Genomic DNA, 14,374 nt, shown 5'->3' with positions numbered 1-14,374 from the left:
GGGGTATCTCAGCCAATGGGCAGGGGTTTTCTTGAATCCCTTGGCTAGCTGGGGGAGCCTATATATTTGGGTGGAGTCAGGTGATCTATGTTCTGTGCCACCCGGACTGCCGTCTGGGTGAAGTCGTCTGCCCCAGGCTGCTAGGCCGGAGATTGGGCCTATCCCAGGGGCATCTGGCTCTTGGGCTGTCTGAGGGCCTATCCAGAAGTAAGAGGGCAGTGCAGGGTTGGGACTGCGGCTTGCAGTGCAGTGAAGGTTCTGCTGGCCTGAGAACCTGTCGTGGTCGGATGTAGAAGGGAAGCTGTCGCCACTAAGGGACCAACCACCTTTACCAGGGACCACAGTGAGTAACTGAAGCAAGTACCGGAGAAGTATTCTCATGGAACGGGCACAGTGGAGAATCGTGAAACTTCAGGCGGTGATGAAGTAAGGGACCCAACCAGCGGAGGTGATGCTTGCAGAGCAGTCTTGTGTGTCAAGCTAGGGCTCGAGCCGGTCAGCAGGGGTGAAGCTTGAAGGTATCCGAAATGCCAAGCTAGGGACCCAGCAGGAAAGCGTGGGTGACGCTTGAGGGAGATACCACTGCAAAAGCCTTGAGGAGCTCACGGGATTCAGAGTTAGTGAATCAGAGGGTCCAGTGAGAGACCAGGAGCTCAAGGGGCTGAAGAACTATTAGTAGAAGTTGTAGTAAAGCTGAGAGAACTGTTATGTTTGAATTAGGAACTGTTAAGTACTGTAGCCATAGGGGACAGCAAACCTGTATGTGCAGAAGTGGCACCTTGCTGGGGCCTTTTCCTATACTTCTATCCTCTTATTGAAGCCTCAGAGTTTGCATTGAAAATTGAAACTACCTAAGGGTGTCCTGGCCCCAACCCTCTTTCCCTTGCAAAGTAAAAGGACTGTTAAAATAAATAAAACCTCTTTTACATCCAAGAATTGTCTGGCGCCCAATGACTTTTACCACCTTTGCACCCACTATGCCTCACAACCCACTACATGTTAAAGGATGTCAGCGGTCTGTGGCCTCAAAGGTTCTCATTAGACTGGAAGAGGTTAGAGATTCTCCTACAGTTCTAATTTACAAGATATATTAGAAGATCCTGAAGATATAATAGATTTGTGAAGTCACTGTTTTCTCTAAGTCCATCCAAGTTTTAGCCTCTGTTGAGCCCTGATAAATGGGAAGTGGGGCTGCTCCTAAAACACGTTGCCTATTTTTATATGACCTATTTACCAACAATTAAAATTATCTTTGACGCTTTTATCTGGTTTTGGTTTTGGCACTCCTTTCTGTATTTCTATGGATTTAGCTACTGTTGAGTACCCATTGAGTGAAGCCCTGCTGTGTGGAAGCCGCCTTACCAGAGCTATTGAGCTTGTTTGAAGTTTTCCTTCATCTGACTACACTTGCATGACTAAAAGTTCTCAGAAATCATGGCTCTTTGCACCCTGCCTTAAACATGCACAGTTCAGATTGCTAGCTCTCTAGAGCTGTGCTAGGCTGGCACTTGCATGTTATGGCCAGTTGCCCATATTGCACTCTGTGTTTGACCGATGCTGCATGGATGAACTGAACACAATGCCAGAGCACAGTATGGGCAATGACCTGTACTGTGCATGCACTGGACAAATGCAACTCTAGAGAGCTAGTGGCCTGCACTGTGCAATCCTTACTTTGCATGCCTCCTTCCAAGCATGGCATCAAGCTTCTATTCAGTTATGGCTAGCACATCAGGGAGATCCTGCAAAGATGCCACACTGTAGGTAGAAGCTTCACACAATACACTTTAAAAAGTTATTTTTGCTGCACAAAAAAATTACAGGAAACAATGGTGACTTAAGGTATGTTGTTACATTTATTTATCTTTTTTTTCACAGAGGGTTTAATAACACTTTTGGACCTCCCACAGAAGTCCTGCCTTGCTTTTACTTCCTGTCCTAAAGGTTCAATAAAAAAGTAGAAGGAATTTTTTCAGGTGATGGAAAATCAACTTGTAGACAGTTGTCCCCAGAAGAGTTGTCTATCCCAATTGGAAGCACTCTGAATTTCCCATCACTTTCCGTTCTGGTGACAATGGTCAACAAAACACATAGAGGGGTGAATATCTATGGCAGGGAAACAAACAATGCAGACCTGACAATGATTTTAAGCCTTACTTTTTGGCTCTAGATATACTTTTAACGTAAACCTTTAAAAATCAGGAATATGGAGGTTGCCATTGCTGACCTCCCTTTGAAAATGTTTGGTTGTTTGGCTGATATGCTGGTCCACTTGTTTCAATACTCTCAGAATCACTGATTTGGAAAAAGTAGATTGAAATTTTTTTTAATTAAATATTGCTCCCAACTAAGTCAGCACACTCAAATATTTACAAGTAACAACCTGCCAAATAAAAAAAGGTATCTGGTCCCAAGACTAAAACTGGCATATTTTCGCTTCCAGGGTACAACCAGAGACAACCTACAAAAACATCAGGTCGCCTTACTGTAGAGGAAAGATGGTGCTGCTGAGTTTCATATAAGAATCAAACAGATAATTTGCCCCATCCATCCTATTAAGTTGTCTTTGCCTTCAAGCTATCTTATCTGCATTTTCCCAACAAAGTCTTGATCTTATCCTTGAAGCTTAGTTTTAGACTTGATGCAGGTGCAGCCCACAGAAATCATCTTGGGCTCCAGCTTGATGGTCTTGTTTCTATCTTGAAACCTTACAACGAGAACCTCCTGGTATATGGGCACAGAATTCAAACTGTGGATCACGTTATTGTCGGCATCTAAACATCTCTCCAAGAGGCATTTTGCTTCAGAAATTTCCCCGGGGAACATTATACAACCCATCCGAGATCTGTGAAGGAAGGGAAACAAAAATAAATGAATTAGAACCCGTTGTGTCCCTTCTACTCTAATTCTACTAGGGGGCAGAAATATTTTTCTTCATAGCCCTTTAAGCCAAGTTTGCTTACCCTACACAAATTAAGCCAATTTCTGGGAAACGTGATATATAATGCTTTCATTGGGGTAACAATAATGGCCATGGTGCTGAAATGTTCTGTCCCACAGCCTCATAACCAGCATAAGATCAACTCTCCTTAAAGTGGCACTAAACAATGGTTTAAAAAAAAAATTCTATTCATGTATTCTGAACTACAAAAAGTATCTTCCATTGCTCTCAACCAAAATTGTTTTTTTTTTTTTTTTTGCTGCTGTGATCTGGTTTCCTATTAGAAGATGGCTACTTTTCTTCTTCATGTTCCCACCTTGTGTAGAAACAAATAGTAGATAATGGCTAAAACTGAAGAAGGCATGAATTTTCTAGGCACCACACAGTTAAAATTAGGAGCACGATGGTACTGTGCAGTGCAGAGTCCTTAATGCTGGCCCAAGCTTTTTGTGGAGGCTTTAAAGCAGGGCTAGGCAACCTCGGCACTCCAGCTGTGGTGAAACTACAAATCCCATCAATCCTCGGCCTCTAGGAGTCATGCCTGTGATTGTCGGGGTCTTGCAATGTCTCATGGGACTTGTAGTTTCACCACAGCTGGAGGGCCGAGGTTGCCAACCCCTGCTTTAAAAAGTCTTCATTGGATGGGCATTTTAAGCCTCCATGGCTATCAGTTTCCATGCTGAAGTTCTTTTGAATATAGAGAATTGTTAGTATATATTCCTTTATTGTAAGCCAAGCATACAGCGTCTTCTAGGTAAACCTATTCCTACGTTTTATGGTTGTAGACTAAGAGTACTATGGGAATACGTTCTAATTCTCCTGACCAGCATCTGTTCATTTAGGTCAATGTGCTGGAAGTGCTGGGTAACTCAGTGGCTTGTTGTTATTGTGGTCTTTCCTTGTATGCATGTCCCTGCATTTGCTTTGGTACCTTGTATTGTGTCATTCTGTGTTGCCCCTGCATTTCCATCCATTTGTTGGATTAAAAAAAAAAATTAAAGTATACCCAAGCTCCTGAAGAAACGTTGATTCCCGAAACATATTTAACTACATCAAGCCTATTTGGGTGATATTGAGTTAAATTTGAGTCTGACTGCACCTCAAGTATCTCACCAGTACTTCGTTACCACAGTGGGATTTCGTTTGGCCTTTGTTATATAATAATCCCCAAGCTTGATGTTTTAAACTATGGTTTTATATTGTTTTCATACCAGCAATTTTTTTATATGTATTGCATAGTTTAAAAAAATGTAACTTCTAATAGAATGTCATTTCAACCAGACTAACTATAAAACTATGTAACTAGTATGGTGTCTAAAAAGTCCTTCATTTTTTACTCTTGAAAAATGTTCATGCAATTGTTTAATAGTGTAAAAAAAAAACTAATCGCAGACATGCCTCAAAACTATTTTCATTTAATATTCCAACCTTCTAGCTTTCAGAAACACTTAAAAAAGAAAAAAGAAAGAAAACTGTAGTCAATTGCAACTGTTTTTGCACATCAAGCAGAGAAAAAAAATATGGAATCACTCGATTCTGAGGAAAATACTATGAAATCATAAAAAAACACTACAGCAGTTTGTTGCACCACCTCTGGCTTTTATAACAGCTTGAATTCGCTAAGGCATGGATTTAACTATCGACAAACAGTATTCTTCATCAATCCGGCTCCAACTTTATCTCTTGCAGTTGCCAGATCAGCGTTTCAGGTTGGAGCCTTGTCATGGATCTTTTTTTTTTTCATTTCCACCATAGATTTTCAATTAGATTAAGGTCCGGACTATTTGCAGGCTATGCCATTGCTATTATATGTCTTTCTTGAGGGAAAGTTTTCACGGCTTTTGCCTATGGCAAGATGCATTATCATCCTGCAAAACGATGTTGTCATCACCAAACATCCTTTCAACTGATGGAATAAGAAAAGTGTTCAAAATCTTAATATAAAATGGTGCATTTATTGAAGATGTAATGACAGTCATCTCCTCTGTACCTTTACCTGACATACAACCCCATATCATCAATGATTGTGGAAATTTGTATGTTTTCTTCAGGCAGTCGTCTTCATACATTTCATTGGAACAGCACCAAACAAAGGTTCCAGCCCAATGCAGATTGGTGATTCATCACTGAATATCACTTTCATCCAGTCATCCACAGTCCATGATTGCTTTTCTTTAGCCCACTGTAACCTTTTTTTCTGTTTAGGTGTTAATGATGGTTTTCGTTTGACTTTTCTGTATGTAAATCCCATTTCCTTTAGCCGATGTCTAATGCCGTGTACACACGACCGGACTTTCCGGCAGAAAAGGTCTTCATTTGACCTTTTCTGTCAAAAAATCTGACGGACCTTAGAAATAGAACATGTTTCAAATCTTTCCGACGGACTCGATTCCTATCGAAAAAAACATTTGTCTGTATGCGGACCGAAAACAACGCAAGGGCAGCTATTGGCTACTGGCTATTGAAGCTTTTTTAGTCCGGTCGTACGTCATCACGTTCGAAACTATGGGACTTTGGTGGGATCGTGTGTAGGCAAGTCCGTTTCATCAGAACTCCGTCAAAAAGTCCTTCGGAGTTCAGTCCGACGAGAAGTTCGCTAGTGTGTACGTGGCATTACAGTTCAGTGACAGACATTGACTCCAGTTTCTGACCATTTGTTCCTCATTTGTTTTGTTATGCATTTTCTGTTTTCAAGGCAAAGTTTTTTATCTTGACGCTTTGATGTCCTCCTTGGTCCACCAGTACGCTTCCCTTTAACAACCTTTCTATTTGATTTGTACTTGGCCCGGATTTTAGACACAGCTGACTGGAAACAACCAACATCTTTTGCAACATTCCATGATGATTTACCTTCTTGAAGTTTTATAATCCTATTCTTTGTTTCAACTGACCTCTCTCGTGTTGGAGCCATGATTCATGCCAATCAGGTTGGTATAACAGCTCCCCAAGGTGTGCAAGAACTCTTTTTTTAATGCAGACTAATTAGCAGATGTAATCTGAATGCAGATGTTTGTTTTAGACCTGCAAAGTACATGGTGATTCCATAATATTTTCCTTAGAATTGAGTGATTCCATATTTTTTCTTCTGCTTGATCTGCAAAAACAGTTGCAATTGACTACAGTTTTCTTTCTTTTGTTCCCTTTTAATTGTTTCTTAAAGCCAGAAGGTTGGAATGTTCAATGAAAATAGTTTTGAAGCATGATTAGTTTTTTTCTACACAATTAAACAATTGAACAAACATTTTCCAAGAGTGGTGATTGCATACTTTTTGCCAGGGGTTGTACTATATGATCCAGGATGTCCATTACTACCAATGGTTTACCAGTATTTACTCAACTATGTTACGTAGAAACATAGCCACCCTGTCTTGCTAGCTTCTGAGATGGACTAGGGGCTATAGATTATGGACTAGGGGATGGGTGGCGTGCATAGAGCAGTGCACATGAACATAACGAATGTGCACTGCTTGGTTCAAATGGAAGTTAGTGGAAAAAGGAGAGGTTCAAGAGCTCATAGAGGATGCTACAAGAAGGTAGAAAAACAGTAACAAAAAGAATTTAATTAAAAATAGATTACAGAGCCATTAAGTAGTGGATGTGTATGGATTATTTGTGAGGAATAAGGATATAATTTAGTATAACTCTAAAGCTGAACTGCAGGCAGACATAAAAGACACTATTTATCCACTTGCCACCCACCCACCGTCAAATGACGAAGGAGTGGTGTGGCTCTCGTTCTGGGAGCACGCCATATGACGGGGCACGCTGCGTGGTGATCGTGGCCGCACCGTGTTCCTAAAAAACGACGCAAGCCCGATCTCTGTAAAGATCCAATGACATGGTTCTTTAAACATGTGATTGGCTGTGTCCAATCAAATGTGGAAGTGTCATTGATCGACTCTCCTCGCCTCACACTGACAAAGTGTGTGACGAGGAGTGCCGATCAGCAGTATCTCCTCACAGGGGAGACCAGGGCAGTGAAAGCCCCAGCAGTGCCCAATAGGGCCACCAATCAGTGCCCATCAGTGACACCAATCAGTGCCCATTAGTGATGCCAGTCAGTGCAGCATTTCAGTACCCATCAGTGCCTGCTCATCAGTGCTGCCCATCAATGCCCATCAGTGCCCATCAGTGCTCACTAGTGCCGCCTATCAGTGCCCACCAGGGCTTTTTTTCTCAAACAATAGGTGCTGGAACTCAACAACGACCACCCAAAACCCCTCCACCCACACACACCCTCCAAATCACATCAAATAGTGGGTGTGGTCAGTCAAATTTTAGGAAGGTCCTAAAGGGGCATTAAATACCAAGATTGCATTACATACAGAGTGCAGAGTTCAGGGGGTTACACACAGAGTGCAGAGCTGTCACTTGTAAACACAGAAACCGGACTTCTGTGTTTACAAGTGATTGTGCTCAGCAGACCCCCCCAAGGGTCTGAGCCAGAGGTGGTGGAACTGGGTTCCACCAGTTCCCCCTGAAAAAAAGCCCTGGTGCCCACCAGTGCCACCTATCAATGCTCATCAGTGCCACATATCAGTGCCACCTATCAGTGCCATAAGTGCGGCATATTACTGCCTCCTCATCAATGCCACCTAATAAGTGCCTGCTCATCAGTGCCCATCAGTGCAGCCTATCAGTGCCCGTCAGTGCAGCCTCATCAGCGTACATCAGCGTAGGAGAAAAATTACTTATTTACCAAATTTACTGAGAGAAACTAAGAAAAACATGGCCTGGGCAGGAATGGGGTGAAAGTGCCCTGTATTGAAGTAGTTAATACAGCTCTGCATTCAATAATACATCATTAACCATACTTTTAAATGCAAGCAGTATAAGTATTTCAATTTGAGCTAGTAGTATCCACTTGCAATCCACTGTACAGTAATATGGATAAGCATGGACTAAGTTTGAACCTGAAAGTTTAGTTGTCATTGCTGTGCCAATGAGCCGTGGGTGGGAAAATCTGGGCAGAATCATGTACAGGTACGTGATTCTGCACTTCCGGGTCTGTGGCATTCACATGCAGCCGCTGGTAACCCACTCACGCTGTGATTGGACACAGCGGGAGCCAATCAGTGGGTCCGGCAGACCCGATGTCTGCCGGGACCCCCCGATCGATCTCAACAGAGGCAGAACGGGGGTCTGCCTATGAAAGCAAGGCAGATCTCAGTAGGGAAAACAGAGGTCCTGTGTTTCTGCTAAGTAGGAACATGGATCCCTGTCTTCCCACAGTTAAAGCACCCCCCACACAGTTAGCAAGCACTCCCTAGGAATACATTTAACCCTTTGATTGCCCCTGATGTTAACCCCTTCCATGTTAGTGTCATTAGTACAGTGACAATGCAAATTTTTTAGCACTGATCACTGTATTGGTGTCACTGTACCCCAAAAAAGTATCAAAAGTGTCAAAAGTTTTACCAAAAATATGTAACAGAATACATATTAGCCTAAACTGATGAAGAAATTAGATTTTAAACATTTTTTTATTGGATATGTTTTACAGCAGTAAGTAAAAAATATTTTTTTTTTTTTCAAAATTGTCTGCATTTTTTTGTTGATAGTGCAAAAAATAAAAGCCGCAGAGGTGAAAAAATACCACCAAAAGAAAGCTCTATTTGTGGGGGAAAAAAGGACATCAATTTATTTGGGTACAGCGTTGCACGACCGCATAATTGTCAGTTAAAGTAACACAGTGCCGTTTCACAAAAAATGGCATGAAGGGGGGTAAAACTTCCGGAGCTGTGGTTAAACAAGTGTAGAAATAAGGAGTACCAGAAAAAACTTGCTCATTTAAAACATGCTTGTACTGGGTCTATGATTCAAAAGTATGTAATGAAAACAATCATGTATAAAGATCTTTAGGTGTGCCTACTAGCAAAGGTCAAAGATAAAATCAATACATAATTTTGAAAAACAAAAATTCTTAGAATGATATCTTTTTTCACAAAACTGCATCGCTAAACCCTAAACCATGAATAAAAAAAAAAAGCATAAATAAAAAAAACAATTAAAATAATCACATCTGTGTCTCTCTACTAACTTTGCACATCTAGACTTTGCAATATTTTCTCACTCTTCTTTGCAGAATTGCTTAAGCTCAGTTAAATTTGATGGTGGCCGTTTGTGGACTGCAGTCTTCATGTCATTCCACAGATTTTTGATAGGGTTTAAGTCTGGGCTCTGACTAGGCCATGCAAGGACATTCACCCTTTTCTCCTTAACCACTGTGTGGTCATTGTTGCTGTGTGCTTTGGGTCATTGTCATGTTGGAAGGTAAACCTTCTTCCCATTGACAAATTTCTGGCAGAGGGCAGCAGATTTTCCTCAAGAATTAGACAATATTTTGCCCCATCCCTTTTCCTTCTATCCTGACAAGTGCTCCAGTCCCTGCTGCAGAGAAATACCCCCATAACAGGATATTACCACCCCCATGCTTTACTGTAGGAATTGTGTTATTTGGATGGTGAGCTGTATTGGATTTCTGCCAGACGTATCATTTGGTGTTTAGGCCAAATCATTCAATGTTAGTCTCATGTGACCATAACACCTTTTTCCATGTGGCCTCAGAATTTTCAAGGTGCATTTAACGTGGTCAGATGAGACTAAAATGTTATTATTTGGCCTCAACACCAAACAATATGCCTGGCAGAAATCCAATACAGCTCATCCAAAAAACAGCATTCCTACAGTACAGCATGGAGGGGGATAATATCCTGTTATGGGGTGTTTCTCTGCAGCAGGGACTGGAGCACTTGTCAGGATAGAACGAAAAAAACGGATGGGGCAAAATTCCATCAAATTTTTGAGGAAAATCTGCTGCCCTCTGCCAGAAAGTTGTCAATGGGAAGAACGTTTACCTTCCAACATGACAATGACCTAAAACACACAGCAAAAAGGACCACACAGTGGTTGAAGGAAAAAAGATGAATGTCATTGCATGGCCTAGTCAGAGCCCAGACTTAAACCCCATTGAAAATCTGTTGAATTACTTGAAGACTGCAGTCCACAAACGGTCACCATCAAATTTAACTGAACTTGAGCAGTTCTGCAAAGAAGATTGCCAAGACCCTGAAACTGGAAAATATTGCAAAGTCTAGATGTGCAACGTTAGTAGAGACACAACAGACTAAAGACTGTTTTCAAAGCAAAAGGTGATTCAACAAAAATAATGACATAAGGCAGTGATCCTTTTTCCAACTCAGTGATTCTGTTTTTGAATTTCTTTTTGAATTTGTTTCTGACATCTTGGTGTTATATCTTTTACTTGGATGTTATAAGTTGCACCAGTAAATACAGCTGGCTAAAACAAAAACTGTGTCTGTTTTGATTTCAGGCTGCAAAGCAACAAAATTTGATTATTTTAAAGGGGGTGATGCTTTTTTACACCCACTGTTGATACACTTTAAGTTAACATTTGAATATATTCTCTTGTATGTTTGGAGTGATATTGTGATTGCTGACAACTTGTGATTTTTGTGTTTTGCAAATTTCTATGCCACTCTAACCTTACACTTGGCATGTTCATTATTTTGTACAATAAATAAATAACCTATAAATTCCCCAATGGTTTCATTGTTATGTGTCAGTGTGAATATCTTTTGCTGTTCCCTGTGGATGAAATATCCAATTTCAACTCTCAAAGGAACTCTTCACCGCCAGCTGTCTAGTACAATCAAGAATAATTGTCTGATGCAAATTACACCATTATTTCTCTCTAACGCAAATCCTCTTTGTCCTAATCAGAAGAGCCTCCAAAGATTGTGTCTGTATCACAATCCAAGCAATAAATGTTGGAGAACTTGAATGGTGGTCTCAAGTTCTCCGAAGATGTTTATGGGTTGGACACCTATTAGAGGAGGAAAGTAAAAAATGACAGAAGCTGGAGATGATTCAAGAACCAGAATATGGAAGTTGGTGACAGAATCACTCTAAATATTACTTATAGTTTAATGGAATTTATGTACCGTGATGTTTGTCTTGTGTAGTTCCATGGAGAGAGGGATCGCTCATTAATTTTCTCAATGATAGGAACATGGCTGTTGTGGTCTTCTAGTGAATTACTGGAGAAAAAAAGCTTCCTGAGATCTTGTAGCTTTATTCCATGAATAGTACTTCCCAGGAGAATCAGCAGAAGCTGAGAAAATGAATTAAGAACAACAGTTGTTTGAGGTTCACCAAAATATCTGTAGTTTGCTAGTTGCTTATAGATGAGTTATCTATGAGTTATCTGTGCACTACAAAAGTATTTTTCAACTTTCTGGTGAGGGATCCTTTTTACCAAGCTGCAAAATGATTCCAGTTAAATTCTGCTAAATACATAAGCAGTTTCCACTACCCATTACTGAAAATGGACTCTTCCTGCTGACCACAAAACAATCCAGTCTTGATACCCCAGAATGATAAGTAGCCAACCACCATCTATTCAAGGCTACCTCTTTCAAATCTGCCCTGTAGATGGTAATAACTAGTTACCCACTAAGAGAATAATATCCATATGATATAATTCTGACCACTGTCACATGGCATACATGCCTACACAAGCCAACTTTCAGCAGAGGTTTTTCTAGATGGTTTTGTGCTAGGGTGCATGTTTATGTCTCTGAATGGTAAATTAGGGAGACAAAATAACTGCTCAACAAATGGTGACCCAACATAAAATTGTAAACTCAACAGGTCGGGACTCAGTAGGCTTTCTACACCTTAAAGCGAAGGTTCAGACAAAAATTGAACTTCCGCTTTTCGGAACCCTCCCCCCCTCCGGTGTCACATTTGGTACCTTTCAGGGGGGAGGTAGGTGCAGATACCTGGCTAAGACAGGTATTTGCACCCACTTTCGGGCATAGACTCCCACGGGAGTCTATGCCTCTTCCCGTCCCGCCGCGCTGCCTGCTGGGACACACACGGGTCCCAGAGATGGCACGGACCATTCAGATTGCGCTGCACGACTCGTGCATGGGCAGTAGGGAACTGGGAAGTGAAGACGCAAGGCTTCATTTCCTGATTCCCATACCGAAGAGGCTTTTTTTTTTAAAGGCAGTGAGGTGCACATTTTGGACCAAGAGAACAGCTGGTTCTCAAGAGATGTAAAAGAGACTATCTACATCAAAATGTAGCAAACATCCCTGAACATGTGTGAGAACACTATCTCTCTTCCCTATATAATGCCACTTTACATCTCTACCCAAGTGTTATACAGTATCAAAACTTTGCACCTTCAATCTTGTCATTCAAACGAGTAACACCTGTCTCAGACATTCGGTGCAGCATAGTGATTGGATTATGTCATTAGAACAGAGTGGTTTCACAAACTTTCACACCTCCCATCATGACAATCAACATCTGCTATGACCCATTCCATGGTGACTAGATTAAGGTGACCGCTTTACCCATGCATTATTTATAAATAGTGAGGTATCTGCGTTTATGTATAGACTAGTGGAACCAAGAGACTATATATAACACAAACAACCCTAGAGCCCACATTAACCGCTTGGCAACCGCATAACTTAGTTATACGGTGAAAGGGTGGCTCTCCTGTGTCAGATCACGTACTAGGTACATGATCCGGCACTTCCGTGTAGGTGGCGCTCGAGCACCGCCCACGCCGTGGCTGTGATTACACACAGCACAAGCTGATCAGAGGGTGCCGGCCAATGAATGTCCGCTGACAGCCACTGATCGGCGAGAAGAGACACAGAGCAGAGCTCTGCCTATGTAAACAAGGCAGAGCTCTGTTCTGTAAGCAGGGATCTGATGGATTTCCTTTCTCTGAAAAGCAAAGAAAAAAATCCATCACATCCCTTAGTAAAAGCAGCAAACACAGTACACAAAAACATTGGGTAGGTACACAGTTAACCCTTTTCTCGCCCTAGATGTTTAACCCCTTCCCAGCCAATGTCATTAGTGACAGAGCATATTTGTAGCACTGATCACTGTATTAGTTTCACTGGTTCCCACAAAGTGTCAAAAGTGTCAGTTAGTATCAGACTGTCTGCCGCAATATCGCAGTCCTGTTATAAGTCGCTGATCGCCGCCATTACCAGTATAAAATAAATAAACAAATAAAAATTACAGTGTATATCCCATAGTTTGTCGGCGCTTTAACTTTTGTGCAAACCAATCAATGTACGCTTATTGGAACTTTTTTTACCAAAAATATGTAGCAGAATATATATTGGACAAAATTTATGAAGAAATTTAATTTTTTTAAATGTTTTTTTATCTAATGTGTTTTATAGTGGAAAGTAAAAAATATTGTTTTTATTTTTAAAAATTGTTGGGTTTTTTTCGTATATAGCACAAAACATGAGAAAACTGTGGTGATGAAACACCACCAAAAAAAAAATTATTTGTAGGAAAAAAATTATATACAAAACATGACATACTTTTCATTTGGGTAAACCCTCGCATGAACGCACAATTGTCAGTCAAAGTAACGCAGTGCCATATCGCAAAAGAGGGCCTGGTCATGAAGAGGGGTAAATCTTCCAGAGGTCAAGTGGTTATATCTCTAAGGGGCTTATCTCTCCTAGTACCAATTGGTGTAAATTACCAAAAAATAAATGAGCATAATGACAAATTAGGTCATAAATACTAGTTAGCTGGCTGTCATGCTTGCATACCTGGAGCCTCAAATCACAAATAAAGACTTTTGACTTTTCTCAATCCTCATTACTGTTTAAGGTCAGTAACTCAAAAAGTATTAAACCTGTGTTTCAGCATAAAACCTAGGCAACTAACATTCTCATAGGCAAGCATCAATCACAGTGAGTTTGTCTCAGGACAGATTTAATTTAAGCAGGTTAAGGTAATAAACAGCAGTAGCCATATGACATTTCAGAGATTTCTCCTAGCCCTAACTCAGTCTCAAGTTGTAGAACCCTATTTGGCATGTCATGCTATGACAAGTAGGTCAATCTTTGGTTAACACTCACCAGGTAGGTACCTCTCAGGATTTCCATAACTGGGTGACCAGATTCTCCTCTGCATGAAAGGAACAGATGTGTACTATGACATTAAATGTTGACTCTATATAAGTGCCCTGAATTGTACCGGGATTTCCACTATAGAGACTGAGGTCACCTGTGGTTTTACATTGAATAGATATTTCAGTAGAAACTTGAGCATTATATATACAGTCAATAACCATATATGTGTTTCCTGCCTTTGCCAGAACCTGCACATTTGCAGACAGCTGTCTAACCACTCAAGGTGCTTTTACAAGCGGTAAAGGTATATGACAATGCAGCAGGGAATAAGGTCATGGTTTGTACATGCCCAAACACTACACCCCTTTCCAGCCCTGGTTGGAGAAAACTTGAAATTAGAGAATGTAATATATTTGTTCTTTTTTATGTCACATGCCTTTGTATTTTTTCCAGCAAAGCTGGCCATACACTGATAGATTTCAAATAAAGGTTTGCACGGTTCATA

General features: G+C 40.9%; 1 protein-coding gene across 1 annotated transcript; it reads right to left on the bottom strand.

The window, feature by feature from the left end:
* Positions 1-1,844: 1,844 nt before the first annotated feature.
* Positions 1,845-13,975, bottom strand: LOC141141372 (interleukin-17F-like). Its single transcript, XM_073629036.1, has 3 exons — positions 13,876-13,975; positions 10,906-11,075; positions 1,845-2,845 (listed from the first exon to the last, which is right to left on the bottom strand). Exons 1-3 carry the CDS (start codon positions 13,900-13,902, stop codon positions 2,614-2,616), a joined length of 429 nt encoding a protein of 142 aa, XP_073485137.1. The 5' UTR covers positions 13,903-13,975; the 3' UTR covers positions 1,845-2,613.
* Positions 13,976-14,374: the final 399 nt, after the last annotated feature.

The sequence above is a fragment of the Aquarana catesbeiana genome, linkage group LG04, assembly GCF_042186555.1.
Source record: "Aquarana catesbeiana isolate 2022-GZ linkage group LG04, ASM4218655v1, whole genome shotgun sequence".
In the NCBI taxonomy this organism is placed as follows: domain Eukaryota; kingdom Metazoa; phylum Chordata; class Amphibia; order Anura; family Ranidae; genus Aquarana; species Aquarana catesbeiana.
The sequence above is the reverse complement of the archived record's forward strand: the minus strand, read 5'-3'. Positions and strand labels throughout refer to the sequence as shown.

What these genes read in the sequence shown, in the direction of transcription:
- LOC141141372 (XM_073629036.1), bottom strand. Translation starts at nt 13,902, where the DNA reads ATGGAAATCCTGAGAGGTACCTACCTG. An exon ending in TCCTGAGAGGTACCTACCTG is followed by an intron (nt 11,076 to 13,875) that starts GTGAGTGTTAAC and finishes TCATTTTCTCAG; the next exon opens with CTTCTGCTGATTCTCCTGGG. An exon ending in TACACAAGACAAACATCACG is followed by an intron (nt 2,846 to 10,905) that starts GTACATAAATTC and finishes CTTCCTTCACAG; the next exon opens with ATCTCGGATGGGTTGTATAA.